Raw genomic sequence first — 20,808 nt, 5'->3', positions numbered from 1 at the left:
GGAAAGCAGTGGATATATTGTTTCTTGACTTTAGCAAATCTTTTGACACGGTCTCCCACAGTATTCTTGTCAGCAAGTTAAAGAAGTATGGGCTGGATGAATGCACTATAAGGTGGGTAGAAAGTTGGCTAGATTGTCGGGCTCAACAGGTAGTGATCAATGGCTCCATGTCTAGTTGGCAGCCGGTGTCAAGTGGAGTCCCCCAGGGGTCGGTCCTGGGTCCGGTTTTGTTCAATATCTTCATAAATCATAGAATCATAGAATATCAGGGTTGGAAGGGACCCCTGAAGGTCATCTAGTCCAACCCCCTGCTCGAAGCAGGACCAATTCCCAGTTAAATCATCCCAGCCAGGGCTTTGTCAAGCCTGACCTTAAAAACCTCTAAGGAAGGAGATTCTACCACCTCCCTAGGTAACGCATTCCAGTGTTTCACCACCCTCTTAGTGAAAAAGTTTTTCCTAATATCCAATCTAAACCTCCCCCACTGCAACTTGAGACCATTACTCCTCGTTCTGTCATCTGCTACCATTGAGAACAGTCTAGAGCCATCCTCTTTGGAACCCCCTTTCAGGTAGTTGAAAGCAGCTATCAAATCCCCCCTCATTCTTCTCTTCTGCAGGCTAAACAATCCCAGCTCCCTCAGCCTCTCCTCATAACTCATGTGTTCCAGTCCCCTAATCATTTTTGTTGCCCTTCGCTGGACTCTCTCCAATTTATCCACATCCTTCTTGTAGTGTGGGGCCCAAAACTCGACACAGTACTCCAGATGAGGCCTCACCAATGTCGAATAGAGGGAAATGATCACGTCCCTCGATCTGCTCGCTATGCCCCTACTTATACATCCCAAAATGCCATTGGCCTTCTTGGCAACAAGGGCACACTGCTGACTCATATCCAGCTTCTCGTCCACTATCACCCCTAGGTCCTTTTCCGCAGAACTGCTGCCTAGCCATTCGGTCCCTAGTCTGTAGCGGTGCATTGGATTCTTCCATCCTAAGTGCAGGACCCTGCACTTATCCTTATTGAACCTCATCAGATTTCTTTTGGCCCAATCCTCCAATTTGTCTAGGTCCTTCTGTATCCTATCCCTCCCCTCCAACATATCTACCACTCCTCCCAGTTTAGTATCATCTGCAAATTTGCTGAGAGTGCAATCCACACCATCCTCCAGATCATTTATGAAGATATTGAACAAAAACGGCCCCAGGACCGACCCTTGGGGCACTCCACTTGATACCGGCTGCCAACTAGACATGGAGCCATTGATCACTACCCGTTAAGCCCGACAATCTAGCCAGCTTTCTACCCACCTTATAGTGCATTCTTCCAGCCCATACTTCCTTAACTTGCTGACAAGAATACTGTGGGAGATCGTGTCAAAAGCTTTGCTAAAGTCAAGAAACAATACATCCACTGCTTTCCCTTCATCCACAGAACCAGTAATCTCATCATAAAAGGCGATTAGATTAGTCAGGCATGACCTTCCCTTGGTGAATCCATGCTGGCTGTTCCTGATCACTTTCCTCTCATGCAAGTGCATCAGGATTGATTCTTTGAGGACCTGCTCCATGATTTTTCCAGGGACTGAGGTGAGGCTGACTGGCCTGTAGTTCCCAGGATCCTCCTTCTTCCCTTTTTGATGATCTGGAGGATGGTGTGGATTGCACTCTCAGCAAATTTGCGGATGATACTAAACTGGGAGGAGTGGTAGATACGCTGGAGGGCAGGGATAGGATACAGAGGGACCTAGACAAATTGGAGGATTGGGCCAAAAGAAATCTGATGAGGTTCAATAAGGATAAGTGCAGGGTCCTGCACTTAGGACGGAAGAACCCAATGCACCGCTGCAGACTAGGGACCGAATGGCTAGGCAGCAGTTCTACGGAAACGGACCTAGGGGTGACAGTGGACGAGAAGCTGGATATGAGTCAGCAGTGTGCCCTTGTTGCCAAGAAGGCCAATGGCATTTTGGGATGTATAAGTAGGGGCATAGCGAGCAGGTCGAGGGACGTGATCATTCCCCTCTATTCGACATTGGTGAGGCCTCATCTGGAGGTACAAAAAATACATACTGGGGCACATCCCTTAAATCAGAACTTTTTATAGGGAACCGGTTGCTAAGATTTTGGCAGCTCATCACTGCATCTATCTATCCATAAACCTATCACCACAAACACCCCTTTATCAACCCAACTATCCTTCATTCCCCCACACACCACTATTCTATTCTCCATCCATCCCCATAAACATCCTCTATCAATCCATCTTTCCATCCATCTATCCCCATACACACTGTTCTCTCTATCCATTTAGCCACCCCCATGTACACCTATTTATCTAATCTATCTGTTCCCATACACACTCTGCTATCTGTTCTCATACCCACCCCTCTCTCCATCACCAAATACACACCCTTCTATCTCTCTCTCTTTCTCTATTCCTATACACACTGATCGATCAAACTCCATGCACACCCCACTGTCTACCTTCTTTGCCTTTTGAAACTCCTATTACTGTAATCCTCCCCCGTCCCCTCCAGTGCTGCACCACTTCTGAGTATCTCTGAATCATCCAATGGCAGTCAGAGATTCCCAGCTCCATTTCCTGTGTAAGCAGTGTCAGGATGAGCTCCACCCTGACATCTGGTGGTGAGGTGTGGCAAGTTGTGGAAAAGAACTTCAGGGGCCGATTTCATTTGCATAGGCACACCCACCCCACCTAGAATGAGGCCATAGCTGCCCAAATGGTCACTTTGGCTGCTGTGGGATCCCCAGTGTCTCTGTTATTGGGGCAGGAAGAATAAATTGTTATTACCCTGCTTATGGGAACTGTGCTTGGAGCTGTACGTGGCCTTTTGTTATGATGGAGGGATTCACCATCAACTAAGTAGCACTCGCTAGGCAAGGGTCATGGGTTCCAAAACTCTGTGAATTGAGAGAGGTTGGGGGACAAGTATTAGTACTTGGTGGCATGGGCTCCTTGGTGAGAGCCTTACATGCTAATTGCACTTCCTCCTCTCTCCACTGTGGAATATCGGAGCTAATTTTGATTTTATTAGGAGTCTGGTTGCAGGCTGGTGAGCTCACTTTGGGCTAATGGTGCACCAGCACTGAGGCTCCCCTACTACAAGCTGAATTCACCTAAGAGCTGAAGTCACTGAGCGTTGTGTTAAGTAGTGGGGGAGCCTGAAGCTATATTGTGGAGCAGTTTGCGGGACGGCTGGAGTGCCTTGTGGACAGGCTGGTGGAGCAGTTCCTAGGCCGGCGGGAGCTACTGGTGGGACGCGGAGCAGTTCGTGGGACAGCGGGAGCTGCTTGTGGGCCGCGGAGTGGTGCAAAGGCCTATGGAGCTGTGGGGTGGTCAGCTTCAGATCACGTAAGGTGCCTTTTACCCCTGCCCCCATCTCCACCCAGGTTAGGAGGTAAAACTCTGCAGATAAACTTTTGAACTCTGGGGCTGCCCTGACCAAGGACAGAGACTTTTGGGTCATTGGACTTTTGGGACTTTGGGTGATTTGGGGTTGCTGGACTCAAGAACCAAAGGGAAAGGGCACGCCCCAATTTGCTTGGGGTGGGTTTTTGCTCATGGGTTGTGTTATGAATCCTGTTGGTGGTGTTTCCCCAACATAATGCCACATTGTTTCTCTCTGTTATTAAAAGGCTTTTTGCTAGACTCAGACTAGGTGCTTGTGAGAGGGGAAGTATTGCCTCTTGGAGGCACCCAGCGGGGGTGGTATATATTTGTCCCAGGTCACTGGGTGGGGGCTAGAGCCGGTTTGCATTGTGTTATTGGAATGGATCCCCTAGATATTGAACCCGGCCCTTGTTGCTGCCAACTCTGACGGGCAGAAGGGTTACACCTGCACTCCCATTTACCTGCACATCAGCCACCACTCCTCTGGCCCTCGGTGCCTCTCCTCCAATGCCCATGGAGTTCCTCCACTGATGGACTTGTCACCATGCATCCCAGCAATTCCAGGGACTTCTCACCCACCAGCCAACACTACTGGAGAGGATCTAAGGAAGTCAGCTCTGGTGAGGTTGAGCCATCCCCACCATGGAGCATCTCACATGTGCATCTCTTGCCATCAAAGACCAGAGTGCTGGTATATCAGCTCCAGAGCTGGGCCGGAGAGAGACCCAGCTGGTGATTGCAAATTGCCTTGGGAGGAGGGCTGGGACCATGGGTGCTGTCATGCTCAGAGGTGCAGCTGCAAAGGGGATCATTATAGCAGGCCAACAGCCTCTGCAGTAATTAAAATCTGCTTTCTGTTCAAAGCTCAATTTTTCTAAGGCTACATCTGCTCTACGAGCTCAGGGTGTGGTTCCCAGCTCACACACACATACTTGCGCTGCTCAGCCCACTGATCTACAGCCTGAGAAACAAGGTGATGAAGGAGGCTCTGAGGAGGACACTGCTGAAGGAGTGGTAGGGGGTTCTGCTCTGGCCCAGTCTGCAGGGACTGGCAGGTCAGGAGGGTAGGCAAAGGGGTCTGGAGCCTTTCTCCTCTAGGGATTGCTGACTCCAATCCTGCACGGGAACACACACAGAATTTTGCATGACCTCTAGGAGTCACTCGTAGTATAAAAAATGCCTGTTTGACGATACAACCAGAACACAAATGGGAGCTGGGGGAGGTGTGTGTCGGGGGGTATCCTGGCTGGAAGAAATGAGCTCTGCTCAATGTGTGTGAATGCAGAGGACAAGAGAACAAACCGAGTGTGTGTGCAGGGAAGCTTGCTTGCATCTCTGCCCTTTTTGTGTACCTGGTTTCAAGATTGTTACCTGGATAAATGTGGTATCACACTAAGATACAGAGAGCAAAGTTCTGCTATCCTTTTCTCTGCTGGAAATCAGGAGCAACCCCAGTGATGTCAAGAGATTGACACCTGTGCAGCTGGGACCAAAATCATGGTGACATTATATTTGTATGTTACAGACCACACTCCCCTCCCACAGCCAGGGACAAAACCCAGGAGTCTGAGCACCACAATCTGCAAATGCATCCCCGAATACTCAAGGAGCTGACTGAGGCGATATCTGAGCCATTAGCGATTATCTTTGAAAAGTCATAGAAGACGGGGAGACATTCCAGAAGGGGGGAGGGATAGCTCAGTGGTTTGAGCATTGGCCTGCTAAACACAGGGTTGTGAGTTCCCTCCTTGAGGGGGCCATTTAGGGATCTGGGTTAAAACTTGGGGATTGGTCCTGCTCGCAGGGGGTTGGGCTAGATGACCTTCTGAGGTTCCTTCCAACCCTGATAATCTATACTTCTAAGACTGGAAAAGGGCAAATATAGTGCCCATCTATAAACATGATCTGGGCAAACTGGAGAAATGGCCTGAAGTAAATAGGATGAAATTCAATAAGGGCAAATGCAAAGTACTGCACTTAGGAAGGAACAATCAGTTGCACACATATAAAATGGGAAAGGACTATGAAGGAAGGAGTACTGCAGAAAAGAATCTGGGGGTCATAGTGGATGACAAGCTAAATATGAGTCAACAGTGTAACACTGTTGCAAAAAAAAACTGAACATCATTCTGGGATGTATTAGCAGGAGTGTTGTAAGCAAGACACAAGAAGTAATTCTTCCATTCTAGTCCACACTGATTAGGCCTCAGCTGGAGTATTGTGTCCAGTTCTGGGCACCACATTTCAGGAAAGATGTGGACAAATTGGAGAAAATCCAGGAAAGAGGAAGAAAAATTATTAAAGGTCTAGAAAATGTGACCTATGAGGGAAGATTTTTTTAAAAAAAATGGGTTTGTTTAGTCTGGAGAAGAGAAGACTGAGAGGGGACATGATGACAGTTTTCAAGTACATAAGAGGTTGTTACAAGGAGGAGCGAGAAAAAATGTTCTTAATCTCTGAGGATAGGACAAGAAGCAATGGGCTTAAATTGCAGCAATGGGAGTTTAGGTTGGACGTTAGGAAAAAACTTCCTTAGTGTCATAGTGGTTAAGCACTGGAATAAATTGCCTAGGGATGTTGTGGAATACCCATCACTGGAGATTTTTAAGAGCAGGTTGGACAAACACATGTCAGGGATGATCTAGATGACCTCTTGAGATCCCTTTCAGTTCTATGATTCTATGATAATCTAACGCTCTAGACACACACCCCCACCCCACCCCAGCCCCCTCTCCTCCCCCCGGTGGCCAGGGACAGAAATGAGAAGTTCTCTAACTCATCAGAGGGGTGAGATTCTGGAACAATCTCCCAATAGGAGTTGTGGTGGGCAAACAACTTCATTAGTTTTAAAGGAGAGCTGGACAAATATATGTGTGGGATTGTATGATGGGGTTGCTTGTGAGGGCTTGGCAGCCCTGAAGGTCCCTTCTGATGTTTCTAAAAGTTCATGCTTAAGGGTTTCAGCTGGTCTTCTGCAAGGATCAGGAGGAATTTCTCTCCCCCAAAATATGTTCTGGTTTTTGGGGGGAAGTGGATGTGTGTTTTTTGTTGTTCTCTCTTTCCTGTGAAGAATCAGGGATGAGCATCAACAGCTGGATCTGGGACACTGGGGGTGGGGGGGTGGGGGGTGTCAACTTTACATATAAAATGATGGGGTCTAAATTAGCTGTTACCACTCAAGAAAGAGATCGTGGAGTCATTGTGGATAGTTCTCTGAAAAGGATTACCCGATGATCGCCTGTTCTTTTCTTTCCCTCTGAAGCACCTGGAATTGGCCACTGTCGGTAGACAGGATACTGGGCTAGACAGACCATTGGTCTGACCCAGTATGGCCGTTCTTATGGTGACAAAGGCCCCAATTCCAGGGTCTGTGGCCCTAACATTCCGGGGTTCTTGGCCCTGTAACTGAGGTCTAACGTTCCACACAGAAGGTGATGCACGTAGCAGACAGGAAGTCTCGAGTTAATTCATGCTTCCCTCCCCTGCAGTGGGGATGGGAGGAAACAACAGGTGGAGGGAGGGGCGTGAGGAAAGGGTGGGGATTAACCCTTAAACTGACGAAGGGCTACAGTCCTGCTTCAACCTGCTATCTCTAGTGACTTCCCATATCCCTCCTCCCCAGGGGCCAGGCCTATGAATCTCTCTAGCACTAAGGACCTGGCTGTGCTCATATTGCCCTGGTGCTGGACATGGTGTTGCTGGAGGTGCAGTTTGGGGATTGCCACCAGGTTACTGATGAGCACACCCCAGCTCTGCAGCATGTTATAGACAGTGATGGCAAAACAGGGGCCCTCGGAGTCAGCCAGGCTGAATGTGCTGCCAGGAAACCAGGTGAGAGCGTGAGCATGGTGCTGGGACAGGAGTTAGGGTGACGGATGGATGGCACCGAGGATATATAGATGGATGGATGGAAGGCCACACTGATAGTCATGAAGATGGATGCATGGGAAAATGGAACTGAGGAAGCACGGATGGATGAACAGAGCTCAGGACTGACAGATGGGTAGCAGGATGGAGAGATGGATGGAGCTCAGGAGGGACAGATGGATAGCAGGATGGATGGATAGACAGATGGAGCTCAGAACTGAAAAATGGATAGCAGGATGGATGGGTGGACAGGGCTCTGGACTGAGATGGATAGCAGGATGGACAGAGATCAGGACTGACAGAGGGATAGCAGGATGGATGGGTGACAGAGCTCAGGACTGATAGATAGATAGCAGGATGGACAGGGCTCTGGACTGACAGATGGACAGCAGGATAGATGAAGCTCAGGACTGACAGATGGGTAGCAGGATGGACAGGGCTCTGGACTGACAGATAGAAAGCAAGATGGACAAATGGATGAAGCTCAAGGACTGACAGATGGGTAGCAGGACTGATAGACAGATGTAGCTCAGGAGTGACAGATAGATAGTAGGATGGACAGAGCTCAGGAGTGACAGATAGAAAACAGGATGGATGGATGGATGGTACAGAAGATGGATAGATGACATTAATAGAAAGCACTAAAGATGGGTAGACGGACAGGCTGGTACTCACAAAGGTACCTTCTTGTCCGTGGTGAGGCTGAAGACCACCCTACCCAGCACTATGGCCCCCGTGTTCACGCCCAGCTGCAGGGCTATCAGGGGCCGATGCTCCAGTGCTGCCTTCTGTCCCAAGGACCCCTGGTACTGCCCATCCTCACAGGGGCCCAGCTGGGATGGGTGCAGGCTTCCCAGCATGCTCTGCCACTTCTTACCCTTCACTTTGCCCTACAAGGGGAGGACGGATGGCTGGGTCACTGACTGAGACATGCCTCCCTGTAGACCGGGCAGGGAGCAGGGTGGATGCTCTACCTTGATCTCCAGGAGGCTGGTGAGATGCTCCAAGAAATCCAGGAGCTGCTGCTGGCACTGCCGGGGTTCGGGCCAGGCTGGATCAAGGGCTGCTGCATGGGAAAACCCCTCCAAGGCCTCTGTGTAATTCTCCTCATATTTATGCAGCTTACCCAAGAGAAACACAGCACATTCACAAACACAGAAAATAACACATTCCACAGCACAATGCTAGGGTTACAGCAGCGGGTTTTGGAGCCAGAACTCCTGGGTTCTGTTCCAGGTCTGAGGTGGTCTAGTGGGTTAGAGTGAGGGGGCTGGGAGCCAAGACTCCTGGTTTCTATTTCTGGCTCAAGGTTGGGGGGAGGGGTCCACTGGGTTAGAGCAGCATGTTCAGGAAATCAAGATTCCTGGGTTCAATTCCTGGGTCTGGTAGGGAAGTGGGCTCCAGTGGTTAGACCAGAAAGTAGCAGTGACACACAGACACCCTGAGCAGGGCTCATTTCTTCCAGCAGGGGGCAGCAGGCACACAGACATAGACACACACCCAGAGTACATCACAGTTCTTTCTAACTTGATGGCCAAACAGAAAGCACCCCAACTGAGCCCTGGCCCTGCTCGGTGCCCTCTAGAACCACACAAGGGCACTGATGCCGGCACTGACTCCCAGGGGAGAGTGATCCCTACTGAGCCCCCATGTCTTTCAATCACATTTTCTGAAGGGGTATAGCTGAGGATGGAGGATTGAATGGATGGCTACAGCTGATGATGGGTGGAGGGATGGCTATAGCTGAGGATGGATAGACAGAATCATATAGCTGAGGGAGATGGATGAATACAGCTGAGAATGGATGGTGGGCTGGAGAGATATAGCTGCGGATGAATGGATGGACAGAGGCATATAGCTGGAGAGATATAGCTGCAGATGAATGGATGTACAGAAGCATATAGCTGAGGATGGATGGTGGGCTGGAGGGATGGCTATATCTGAGCCTGGATGGATGGAGGGAGGGAGGGATTGCTATAGCTGAGGATGGAGGGATGGCAGGACACTGAGGATGGAGGGTTGAATGGATGGAGGGATGGACATCACTGAGGATGGAGGGACATAGTTGAGGATGGATGGATGAATGGATGGACAGAGGCATATAGCTGAGGATGGACGGGCAGGGAGTGGGCGGGAGTGTTGTCTAGGGAAGGGAAAGGGGCTGTCACTCACACCACAAGTGGCTGTCCTGCATGTCCATCTGGACAGCCAGCTTGGCCTGCTGGATGCTGTCCATGACATTCTGGGCGTGCTGCTCTGCACTCTCAGCTTGCAGCTGCTGCAGAACCATGGACAGGTTCTTCAGCAAGACCTTGTTCTTCCACTGTGGGGGTGGACACGGAGCCAGGGTCAGCACCTCAGCCTAGCCTTCTGCCTCCCCACCCAAACCTCTTCTGCCCTGAGTTCGGCCCCCTCGACTCGCCCTGTAGGCCTCGCCCAGCTGGTTCCAGGCCTCACCACCTCTGGGTCTAGCTTCACGGCCTTGGCCAGCAGCTCCTCAACCTGGGGGCTGTAGTCAGGTGTGATGTTCAGAACCTTCCCCTTCAGCATCAGCACCTGGGCCAGGCCCTGGGAACAGCTGGAGAAACAGAGCCATAGGGGGAGGGCACAGCCTGTGGCACAGCTCCCCTCCAGCCCCAGGGCAGGGGACTGGCTGGCTCAGGAGGGGGAATGGGGCACAGGTCCTATCCCCTCTAGGGGGCGCTGGCCGCAATCCAGCCCCAGGGAAGGACACTGGTTGGCTCATTGGGGTGAGGAATGGGGCATGGGGCCTTTCCCTTCCAGGGGTGTCAGTTCTAATCCATCTGCAGGTGGCCCCAGTTCTGTCTGGCTCCTGGGGGTGGGGAATGGGATGCCAGGTTTTCCCCTCTAGGGCAGGGGTCACATTTCCCTCCTGTACCCAGTTGCCATCTATCTCTCCCATCTGCTGTAGTGTCTTCTCTGTTTCCTCCAGCACGTCCTGCTGCTTTCTCTCAGCATCCTCCACGCCATGGCTTTCAAAGTAGTGATCCCGGAAATAGTACAGGTCATCGACCAATTCCTGTGGGGATGAGGGACAGGGATGAGACAGAGGTGAGAGAGGCAGGGATGAGAATGATCACATTGGTAAACTACACCCTAGTTGCACTGCCTCAGGTGGCCTGCAGCCTGGTGCTTAAGGCACTGGACTGGCACGAAAGAAACCTGGATTGAAATCACAGCTTCACCAGAGACTCTGCATGTAACCTTGGGTAAGTGACTTAGGCTAGGGATTTCAAAGGAGCCTAAGGAAATAAGGCCCCAAATTACATTGCAAGCCAGTTGGAATTGGGCTCTTCACTCCTTTGGCCTCATTTGCAAATCCAAGTCACTGAATCTCTCTGTGCCTCAGTTTCCTGCCCAGATTGGGATTTTCAAAGCTGGTGAAGGAATTCGGAAATCAGTTCCCATTATTAGATGTATTATGATAGTCATGGCCCAGGCCCCCTTGAGCTAGATGCTGTACAAACACAGAGAAAAAGGCTGTCCCAGCTCCTAAGAGCTAATTAATGGAAATCGGGCATCCCAATCCATTATGCAGTTCTGATATCATCAATTTCAGATGATGAGCTCTTCGGAGAGGGACTGTCTCACTGCGGGTCTGTGCAGCATCCAGCACAATGGGCCCTCACTTTGGTCAGGGTCTTGGCAGCATCTGGCACAATGGGATCCCAATCTTATTAGGGGTCTGGGTGGTACCCGGCCCAGTGAGGCCCTGACCACATCTTAGATATAATTTGAAGGCATTCAAAGTGCCCAGAGGATCAATCTGACCCATTTAAATATGAGCCCTATCACCTGGTGTACAGGCCTCACACACTTCAGCCTCTCTAACGCTTTTCACCACTATTATTATTTATTATTTGTATTATGGTAGCACTTGTCCAACATCAGGGCCCCTGTTGTGCCAGGTGCTGCACAGGCCCTGACCGAGATCAGGGCCTCATTGCGCCAGATGCTGCACCAACCCCAGCCGAGATCAGTGCCCAGGATTCTGCTGGGTGCTGCACAGACACAGTGGGAGACAGCCCCTGCTCTGAAGAGCTCCCTGTCTCAACAGACAAAAGAAGGATTATTATCCCCATTGTATAGACAGGGAAAGTCAGTCACAAAGGTCTAGTGCCCCAGGCTGCCTTTTAAAGCCCCAAATATCAGTGATCCCATCACACTCAGACCGCTCCCTCTCCCTATGCTAATGACCCCTTTATTGTGATTTTAATTAAAAATCCAATACACAGTTTACAAATGTTACATCCCACAGCATTTTACAGGTTGTTTCATAGACTCATAGATTTTAAGGGCAGAAGGGACCATCGTGATCATCTAGTCTGACCTCCTGCACATCGCAGGCCACAGAACCTCACCCACCCACTCCTGTAATAGACCCTTAACCTCTGGCTAATGTAGTAAGATGAGGCCCTGAAACATAAACCCTTGTATCAGAGGCCCAGTATGAGGCCTACTGCCTGAGCCAAAGTAATTGTTAAGACTTTGCTAACATAAAGCAAAGCTAAGCTATGAGCCAGAGGCAGGCCCTGCTCACAGAAGCTGGCAAGAAGGTGGCTGATGTTGCAAAGACACACATACCTAAAAGGTACTGGACACTAGAGATATAAACATATGCCAGGATGATACCAGAATACTCTGAAAATAACACATTCCACATAGAACATGGTGACCCATCCTAAAGACAGGGTCAAAAGAATAATATGATGGATAGAGTTGTTTTCATTGAACCAACATGTACAAGGTGATAGGTGGCACCTTACTACATAGAGGGGTTGTACCTCAATACGTCAGGAGTGATGTGTAACGGTGATGGAGGTGGATCCGAGGTCGAGTATGGGCAAATTCATCAGGAACAGGGGCAGTAGGTTTGTATAATTTTTGGTGGTGCACAGAACAGGTCCAAGTCCTACCCCACCCCCAGCTTTGTAAACCAACGTGCAGTAACTCCTCACTTAAAGTCGTCCCGATTACCGTTGTTTTGGTGATAAGGTGATGATCAATGAAAGCAGTGGCTCTCAAACTTTTTTTTCCATTGACCACTTGAAAATTGCTGAGGGTCTTTGCGGACCACTTAATGATCTTTCCCAACGTTGTTTGTACCGTTAGCTAACCATTGTAAAGCGCTTTGGATAAAAGTGCTTGTCACACGGAGCCTCCTTTCTGTGAACAGACTGTCTGCAGGGCAAGAAGCTTCACAACTTCGAACTTCCTGGGTCTGACCTCAGAGCATTCAGCATCCCCTTCCTCACCATGCGCTTCCCACAGTAAGCCCACACAGGCGGGGCTCTCGGGAAAGCCAGAGGGTCCTGCACCCCATCTCCGCAGTCAGACATGACTCTCAGCCAGCCAGTAAAACAGAAGGTTTATTAGATGACAGGAACACGGTCTAAAAGAGAGTTTGTTGGTACAGAGAATAGGACGGCTCAATCAGGTCCATCTTGGGGGCAGGGAGGCCAGACCACATCTGTGCCTCCCTCCATTTCCCCAAGCCCTTACACCCCCTTTCCTGGGGAGGTTTGAGAATAATATCCTAACCAATCAGTTACAAAGTGAACACAGACCCAAATCTCTGGATCTTTCGACACTGAAAAAAAAATCAATCAGTTTTTAAAAGAAGAATTTTATTTAAAAAAAAAGAAAAGGTAAAAATCCCCTCTGTAAAATCAGGTTGGAAGATAACTTTACAGGTTAACAAAAGATGAACAAAACACAGAGGAACCCCCTCGAGCCTTAGTTTCAAAGTTACAATGAAACAGGGATAAACCTCCCTCCAGCAAAGGGAAAATTCATAAGTTGAGATAACAAAGATTAAACTAATCCACCTTGCCTCGCTCTACATACAATTTCTGTAATATGAGAGACTGGTTCAGAATGGTTTGGAGGACATGGATTGATGTCCGGTCCCTCTTAGTCCCGAGAGCAAACAAATACAGAAACAAAGAACCCAAAACAAAGCCTCTCCCCCGCTCCCCAGATTTGAAAGTATCTTTTGTCCCCATTGGTTCCTCTGGTCAGGTGCCATGCAGGTTATTTGAGCTTCTTAACCCCTTACAGGTAAGGAGGAATTTTAGGCTACCCTTATGGTTATGACACACACCCCTCCAGTCATGGGAGGGAGGGTGGGAAATGAAGCTGTGTGTGTGTGTGTGTGTGTGTGTGTGTGTGTGTGTGTGTATGGGGGGGGGGAGTTAGTTGGTTACAGTTTGTTGTAATAAGCCATAAATCTAGTGTATCTATTCAGTTCATGATTTTAGTGTCTTGCAAAGTTATGAATTTAAGTTCCCAGGCTCATCTTTTGACAGGGTTGTGCAGATTTCTTTTGAGAATGAGGACTTAGAGGTCAGATGTAGAGTGATCGCTTTGTGAAAAGTACCATTAAACAATTACAATCCACACTTGATGGGGATCACATCCTGAAAGAAATCTTTCCTGAACCCCCACTTCTGGCTTTCAAACAACCCCCCATCCTTTCCAAGCTCATCATCAGAGGCAAGTTCCACACAGATCAGGACACACCAACTCAAAGCCGCATCAGACACTGCCAGAACAACAGATGCAAAAGCAGCAGACATATCTCCTCTGCTACGATGAGCAATACTTCCCCCAACACACCTTTCAAGATCCATGAGTCCTATCTGTGCCTATCATGACATGTGGTGTACCTCATCCAGTGAATCAAATGCCCAGACAACAGCTATGTGGGTGAAACCAGACAATCACTATGCTCTGAAATGAACTGACACAGAAAAATGATAAAAGACAAACACTGTATCACCTCTGGGTGAACACTTTTCACCAAGAGATCACTCTATAGCAGTCCCTTGAAATATGTTAACTACTTATGCTAAACAATCTGTTCCACCTTGTATTTAGCTGACACACTGAGTACATTTCCCAGTCCTGAAGAAGAGCTCTTCTGTCTAAGCTTGAGTCTCTCACCAGCAGAAGATGGTCCAATAAAAGATATTACCTCACCCGCCTTGAGTGATGGGATCCCCGGGGTACAACCTGGAGCTGTGGGACTGCTGCGTCCCCTTAAATCTCCAGCCTGGGCTGTCTCTCACAATAGTATGCCAGTGACAAGCAGCAAACCCCTCCAGGTGCTGTGATCACTCAGCCATCAGCTTGTGCAGACACACACCCAGTTAAATTGCATGAATGTTCTCTAAGCCAGTCATGAATTATACAGAGAGAGGCACCAGCCAATCACCCCAGCCTTGTACCCTAGAAATATACTATCTTACACCTCTCAAGACTCCTTTGGACAGTGCAAGCTCATTAATTAGTTGGCCCTTGTGAAGCTGAGCTGAGATTCCCCAAGCACTTGAACCAAAACCACACTGTTTTAAGTAAAATATAAAACAGATTTATTAACTACAGAAAGATAAATTTTAAGTGATTATAAGAACCAGGCATAGAGATCAGAGTTGGTTACATAAGAAATACAAATAAATTTGCAGTCTAAATTCTACAAATGAAGCAAGATTTGAATCAAACAGTTTCTCACCCTAACAGATGTTACAGGCAACTTACAGTTCTCTATAAACAGGCTGGGATCCCTTCCCAGCTTGGGACCAATCTTCCCCAATTCAAAGTATTTGTCTTCCAGACGACCTTCCAGGTGTTGAGATGGTGGAGGAGAGAGGCCAAGTGGTGATGTCATTGACCCTCCTTATACTTTCTCTCCAGGTGCTAGAAAGATCCTTGCTGTGAGGTGGGGTCGGGCAGTACCCATTGTGTACCTGCCCTCTGAGGAGTCTCTGGGAGAGTGGATTCTTCTTGATGGGCCATCAACGCCTGTCTGGCCAGCGATGGGTGCCCCTTTGTTGTTACTGAAAGGCCAGCTGTGCCCATCAACCAACCTCACTATATTTCAGTAACACATTTAGCAATACTTCATAACATCACATACAATGATAGTACCCACAATTCAACAGGATACTAATGTTCAGCAGATCCAGACTTCTCAAATGATCCCTCCCAAGGCACACTTTGTACCAAACACAGCATCCTCCTATCCCAGTGATGAATAGGGGAGTCCAGGGTGCTATTTTTAAGGTACAGAGGGTCACAGCTTGTCTTTGTAATATTCTGGGACCAGCACAGCCACAACAGTGCACGACACTTTTTTCTTTTTACAGTTTCCATCTGCAGGTTTTCAGATGTCAGTTGCCAAAAATCAAAACATTTTTCATTTTTCAGTTATTTTGATGAAAAGTCAAAATCTTCTCTCCCCTCCTCCCCCTGCAAAATTCCAACCATCTGTATCACTCTTAAATTTATGTGTGTGTGTGTGTGTGTGTGTGTGTGTGTGTGTGTGTGTGTGCAAGCACACACATCTCCTGTACACTGCATTTCTGTATCAGGGCCCACTTAGACCCTCCTTCTTTCACAATAGAAACCAGATTGATTGATCCTCATTTCATTCAACTAGTCTGACTTCTTTGTGAGGGCCAGACATTTCCTGACAGCTTTTCTCAGGGCCTCCTTGACCTCTCTGTTTCTCAGGCTGTAGATGAGGGGATTGGCCAGAGGAGTCAGGACTGTGTAGAAGACAGAGAACACCTTGTTCAGGGCTCTCAGGTTGCTGGATTTCGGTAGCGTGTAGACAATCATTATGGTCCCATAGAAAAGTGTTACCACGATGAGGTGAGAGGAGCAAGTGGAGAAGGCCTTTCGCCTCCCGGTGGTGGAAGGGATTCTCAGGATGGTGCTAACGATACAAACATAGGATGTCAAGGTTAATAGAAATGGGGAAACTGCATCTGGGAGGAAAATATATAAAGAACCAGCATCATCTGGCTGGTGTCGCTGCAGGAGAGCTTTAGCATTGGGGTGAGATCACAGAAGAAATGGTCCATTACATTGGGGCCACAGAAAATTAATTGTGACATAAAACACATCACTATTGTACAAGGTAAAAATCCACTTATCCAACACCCAGCTGCTAGCTGGAGGCACAACTTGCCATTCATACAGGTTCCATAGTGCAGTGGTTTGCATATGGCTAAATACCGATCATAAGACATCGCTGCCAGGAGAGAACACTCTGTAGTTGTTAGAAAACAAAAGAAAAAAACCTGTGTCATGCAGCCCCCCACAGAAATGGTTCTGTCCCCAGTCAGTAGACTGGCCAGCATCCTGGGCAGGAGGGCAGAAGTGTAGCAGGTCTCCAGGCAGGACAAGTTCCCCAGGAAGAAGTACATGGGGGTGTGAAGGTGCTGATCAGTCACAACCAGAACAAAGATGAGGATGTTTCCTGCCATGGTCCCAATATAGATCACTAGAAAAACCAGGAAGAGACGGATCTGCAGTTCAGGGAGATCCCCAAAGCCCAGGAGGATGAATTCTGTCACATCTGTTTGATTTTCCGCATCTCCTTTCTCCATGAGCTGCATCCTGTGATCGTGAAAAGTAATGAACATCGAAAGATTTGGCTGTACCATGAAATTAGATAGATTTCCATCTTTTGATCCCATAAGAGTTCCCACTGCAAACTGAGAGCTGGGTTTATGTTCTCTCACAACAGAGAAACTTCTTCACTTCAGAGAGATTCCTCCACACCCCAAAGAGCTGTCACCCAGTTAACTTGCCCCTCTTCTGCCCCATACCCCAACTTTTTTTCATTAATTGATTCTTAGATTTAAGACCAAAAGGGACCATTTGGGGATGGAGGTTGGCACAACTGATTAAAAGAGCTTTAAACTAGAAACTTGGGGGAGATGCTCATGTAATCTCCACGCTTGATTCTAAGATTGAGAGGGCGGAAAATCAAGTCAGAAAGGATACAGCAATGGAGAAAGGAGCCACAGTGGGTCGGAGAATGGACATTCAGAGGAAGGATAGTGCTGATACCAGTCAGATAGGTGACACTGGAAGAAGAATAACTGTACCCGATCAGGCAAGGAATGTGGGTGAAGCCAAGCAGCACCAGATAAGATGTTTGTACACCAGTGCAAGGAGCCTGGGTGACAAAATGGATTAATTAGAACTACTGGTACTGGAAGTGAAACCAGATATTATAGGGATAACAGAAACATAGTAGAATAATAATCATGACTGGAGTACAGGTATTGATGAGTATGTGCTGTTCAGGAAAGACAGAAATAAAGGCAAAGGTGGTGGAGCAGCATTGTATATTAATGATGAAGTAGACTGTAAAGAAATTAGAAGTGATGGAATCGATAAGACAGGGTCTGTTTTGGCTAAAATCACTTTGGGGAAGAAAGCTTCTGGAGGTTCTCCCAGGATAATCTTGGAGTCTGCTAATGACCACCAGGATCCGATATGGATAGAGACCTCTTGTTAATGTTTGTAATGAAACAAATACTACTGTGAATTGTGTGATTAAGGGAGACCTTGATTTCCCACATATAGATTGGAGGACAAGTGCTACAAAAAGTAATTTTCCCTCTGCTGATACTCACACCTTCTTGTCAACTGTTGGAAATGGGCCACCTTGATTGCATTGGCCTTGTTGGCACGACAACAGTAATTTTCCTTTCCTTGGTATTCACCCCTTCTTGTCAACTATTGAGAATAGGCCACTTCCACCTTAATTGAATTGGCTTGTTAGCACTGACCCCCCACTTGGTAAGGCAACTCCTATCTTTTCATGTGCTAGAATATATATTCTGCTTACTCTATTTTTCACTCCATGCATCTGATGAAGTGGGTTTTAGCTCATGAAAGCTTATGCCTAAATAAATGTGATAGTCTCTAAGGTGCCGCAAGGGCTCCTCATTGCCTTGATACCTCCGTCAGGGTTATTATCCTGAAAAAGAAGAGCCAGAGAACCCACTAAGAACTTTGCTATGGCTACTGATTATCACATAGAATGGTGATGTGAAGCAGTAGATAGATAGATAGATAGATAGATAGATAGATAGATTCCGATTTTAATTACATTGATGTAAACCTAGAGTAACTACAGGAAGGCAAAGGTGAATAGGTGAAGGTGAAATAGGAATAAGGAGATCACAGTGAGGTGAGGTGAGGGAGGCAGGTGGAGACGGCTCTATGCTGGCCCTACTCCGAAGGGATTCTCAGCACTGTTTTTTAGATCTGAACATACGACACAATTATAAAAGCAAAGCAGATTAAACCTAAAAGCACATGAAGAGAAATAACAACAATTTCACCGAGGTACGAGTCAGAGCAGGTGAGGTGGAGGAGCTGGAGGATTTCACAGAAGAACTGGTCCACCACGTTGCCTCCACAGAAGAATATTGCAAACGTGTTCCCGGTGTGCAATGCAGAGTAGAGAATAACACTGCTCCAGGCACTGGCTGCCATTTGTATTAAAGCTCTCCTGTTCATTACTGTCTCCTAGTGCAGTGGTTGGCAGATGGCGATGTATCAATCGTATGCCATGATGGTCAGTAAGGCAAAATTTGCTGAAGCAAAGAATAAGAAAAAAAAAAGACTTGGGTGACACATTCAGAATAAGAAATTGATTTTGTGTTCATGAGGGAATTGACCATAGATTTGGGAATGGTGGCAGAGATGGAACCAAAGTCTAGAATGGACAGATTCATCAGGAAGAAGTACATGGGGTTGTGAAGGTGGCGGTCAAGGGCTATGGCTGTGATGATGATAAGGTTCCCCAGCAGGGATATCAGGTAAAGCGGTAGAAACACCACAAAGATCAAAATCTGCAGCTCCCGAATATCAGAGAATCCCAGGAGAAAGAATTTGATCATGGCGGTTTGGTTGGACATTTTCTTCCTCAGTACACTCTGTGATGTCTGTGGAGGGAATGAGAAGGACAATGATCAGGATTAGAGTGACAGAGGGAATGGCCCTGTTTCTCCTTTCCCTAATACCTCATTCTAGGAATGTCAAAGGTACATAGAACTCATCACTTACAATGACTAGGTATTGTTAGTGCTCCTCACCTCTGACAATCAATCAGTAATATTATCATACTCGTGTAACCTCCTTCATCACTTTACCCAATCTGAGGATTCGGCACAGGGTGTGGCTTGATAAAATGTAGTATGAAGGATGGAACAATCACACTCCAAATCCAACAATTCTTGCAAACAAGGTGCCTCCTTTGCGACCATCACCAAGCTTACCACTTGGGCATGAATCTAATAGACTAAAATGCCAACACAGCCCTGTGTCTTCTATGTCTTCCGTGTAAGTTCTGTACACCCATTTACACCATTTATACTCAGCCAGCAGCAGTGCAGAGCTAGGCCAGGAGCTCTGGGTTCTACTCCCAGTGAGCTCCCATATGTCTTTGAACTGGGTCAGGATAGACAGGCTTTGCTTGGTTCAACTCTAACCCAGGGTCTAAAGGGGCTCCTCTTTATAAAATATTCTGTGCACTGCCAACATTACTCCTTATTCAATTGTTACCCCCACGCAACTATCCCTTTGAAAGCGAAATCACACAGATGGGATAGAATAAATGGGTTTGAAATCAGGCTCTTATCAGGCAATATTAATGATCCCCAATTTATTTAACATTTACTGCTGGTTGGAAATTTTCAGCCGGGTTCTCTTTAGTGGGGATTGTTTTTTCAGCTAAACAATACCGCCAGCAACAATATCTTAGAACTTGTCTGCTTCCCTCAAACATTTTGGGTCATCCAGCACCAGGATGTTTTGGTCAATATCTATCTATATATCAGAATCTAGAAGCTAGGGGTACACGTATCTGAGAATCTTTCACCCCCACCCCCAGATCTTCTGAGACTGAACGGACAGAAATAGACTCAAACCTGTTGCTCTCTGCTGATGAACTATGCGGAGCTGGCTTTGAGTATCACTGGCATTGAAGGACTGATGCTGCGGGAAGGTGATTTATTCATGTCTATTTCCTAAGGGCGAGCGGGACTCACTCCCTGGAGCCCTGCACAGCTCAGCAGCAGAGGCCCAGAGGCAAGTGCAGAGATGCCTAGGTGATAAAGCCAAAAGAGCCATTCTGTCCCTCAAGTCTGAGACCCACATAGTATGAGGCCTATGATGTCCCACAGCATTCCCCGATTCCAGCCCTGCTTCTGTGTTATCTGTGGGCCAGGATCGCAAAGAAGGAGACAGGCACCGACGGGGATTGATCAATGCTCCTAAATGAGCTAGGTGCCTATCATAAAAATAAAAGAAAGGGTAACCACCTTTCCGTATACAGTGCTATAAAATCCCTCTTGGCCAGAGGCAAAACCCTTTCACCTGTAAAGGGTTAAGAAGCTAAGATAACCTCGCTGGCACCTGATCAAAATGACCAATGAGGAGACAAGATACTTTCAAAGCTGGAGGAGGGGGAAACAAAGGATTCCTCTGTCTGTGTGATGCTTTTGCCGGGAACAGATCAGGAGGGCAGTCTCTGAACTTCTGTTAGTCAGTAAGTAATCTAGCTAGAAATGCGTTAGATTTCCTTTTGTTTAATGGCTAGTAAAATAAGCTGTGCTGGATGAAATGGATATTCCTGTTTTTGTGTCTTTTGATAACTTAAGGTTTTGCCTAGAGGGATGCTCTATGTTTTGAATCTGA

General features: G+C 47.6%; 1 protein-coding gene and 1 pseudogene across 1 annotated transcript; both read right to left on the bottom strand.

Moving 5' to 3' along the window:
* Positions 1-6,992: 6,992 nt before the first annotated feature.
* LOC142068956 (tetratricopeptide repeat protein 5-like) lies at positions 6,993-14,971 on the bottom strand (annotated as a pseudogene).
* A 767-nt stretch (positions 14,972-15,738) lies between these two features.
* LOC142068955 (olfactory receptor 6N1-like) lies at positions 15,739-16,706 on the bottom strand. The gene is given in 2 exon segments (XM_075119074.1): positions 15,739-16,076; positions 16,079-16,706. Coding segments are annotated over 2 exon segments (966 nt in total).
* Between the last annotated feature and the right edge of the window lie 4,102 nt (positions 16,707-20,808).

Source organism: Caretta caretta, chromosome 14 (genome assembly GCF_965140235.1).
Source record: "Caretta caretta isolate rCarCar2 chromosome 14, rCarCar1.hap1, whole genome shotgun sequence".
Lineage (NCBI taxonomy): Eukaryota > Metazoa > Chordata > Testudines > Cheloniidae > Caretta > Caretta caretta.
This window is presented reverse-complemented; position numbering and strand designations above follow the sequence as displayed.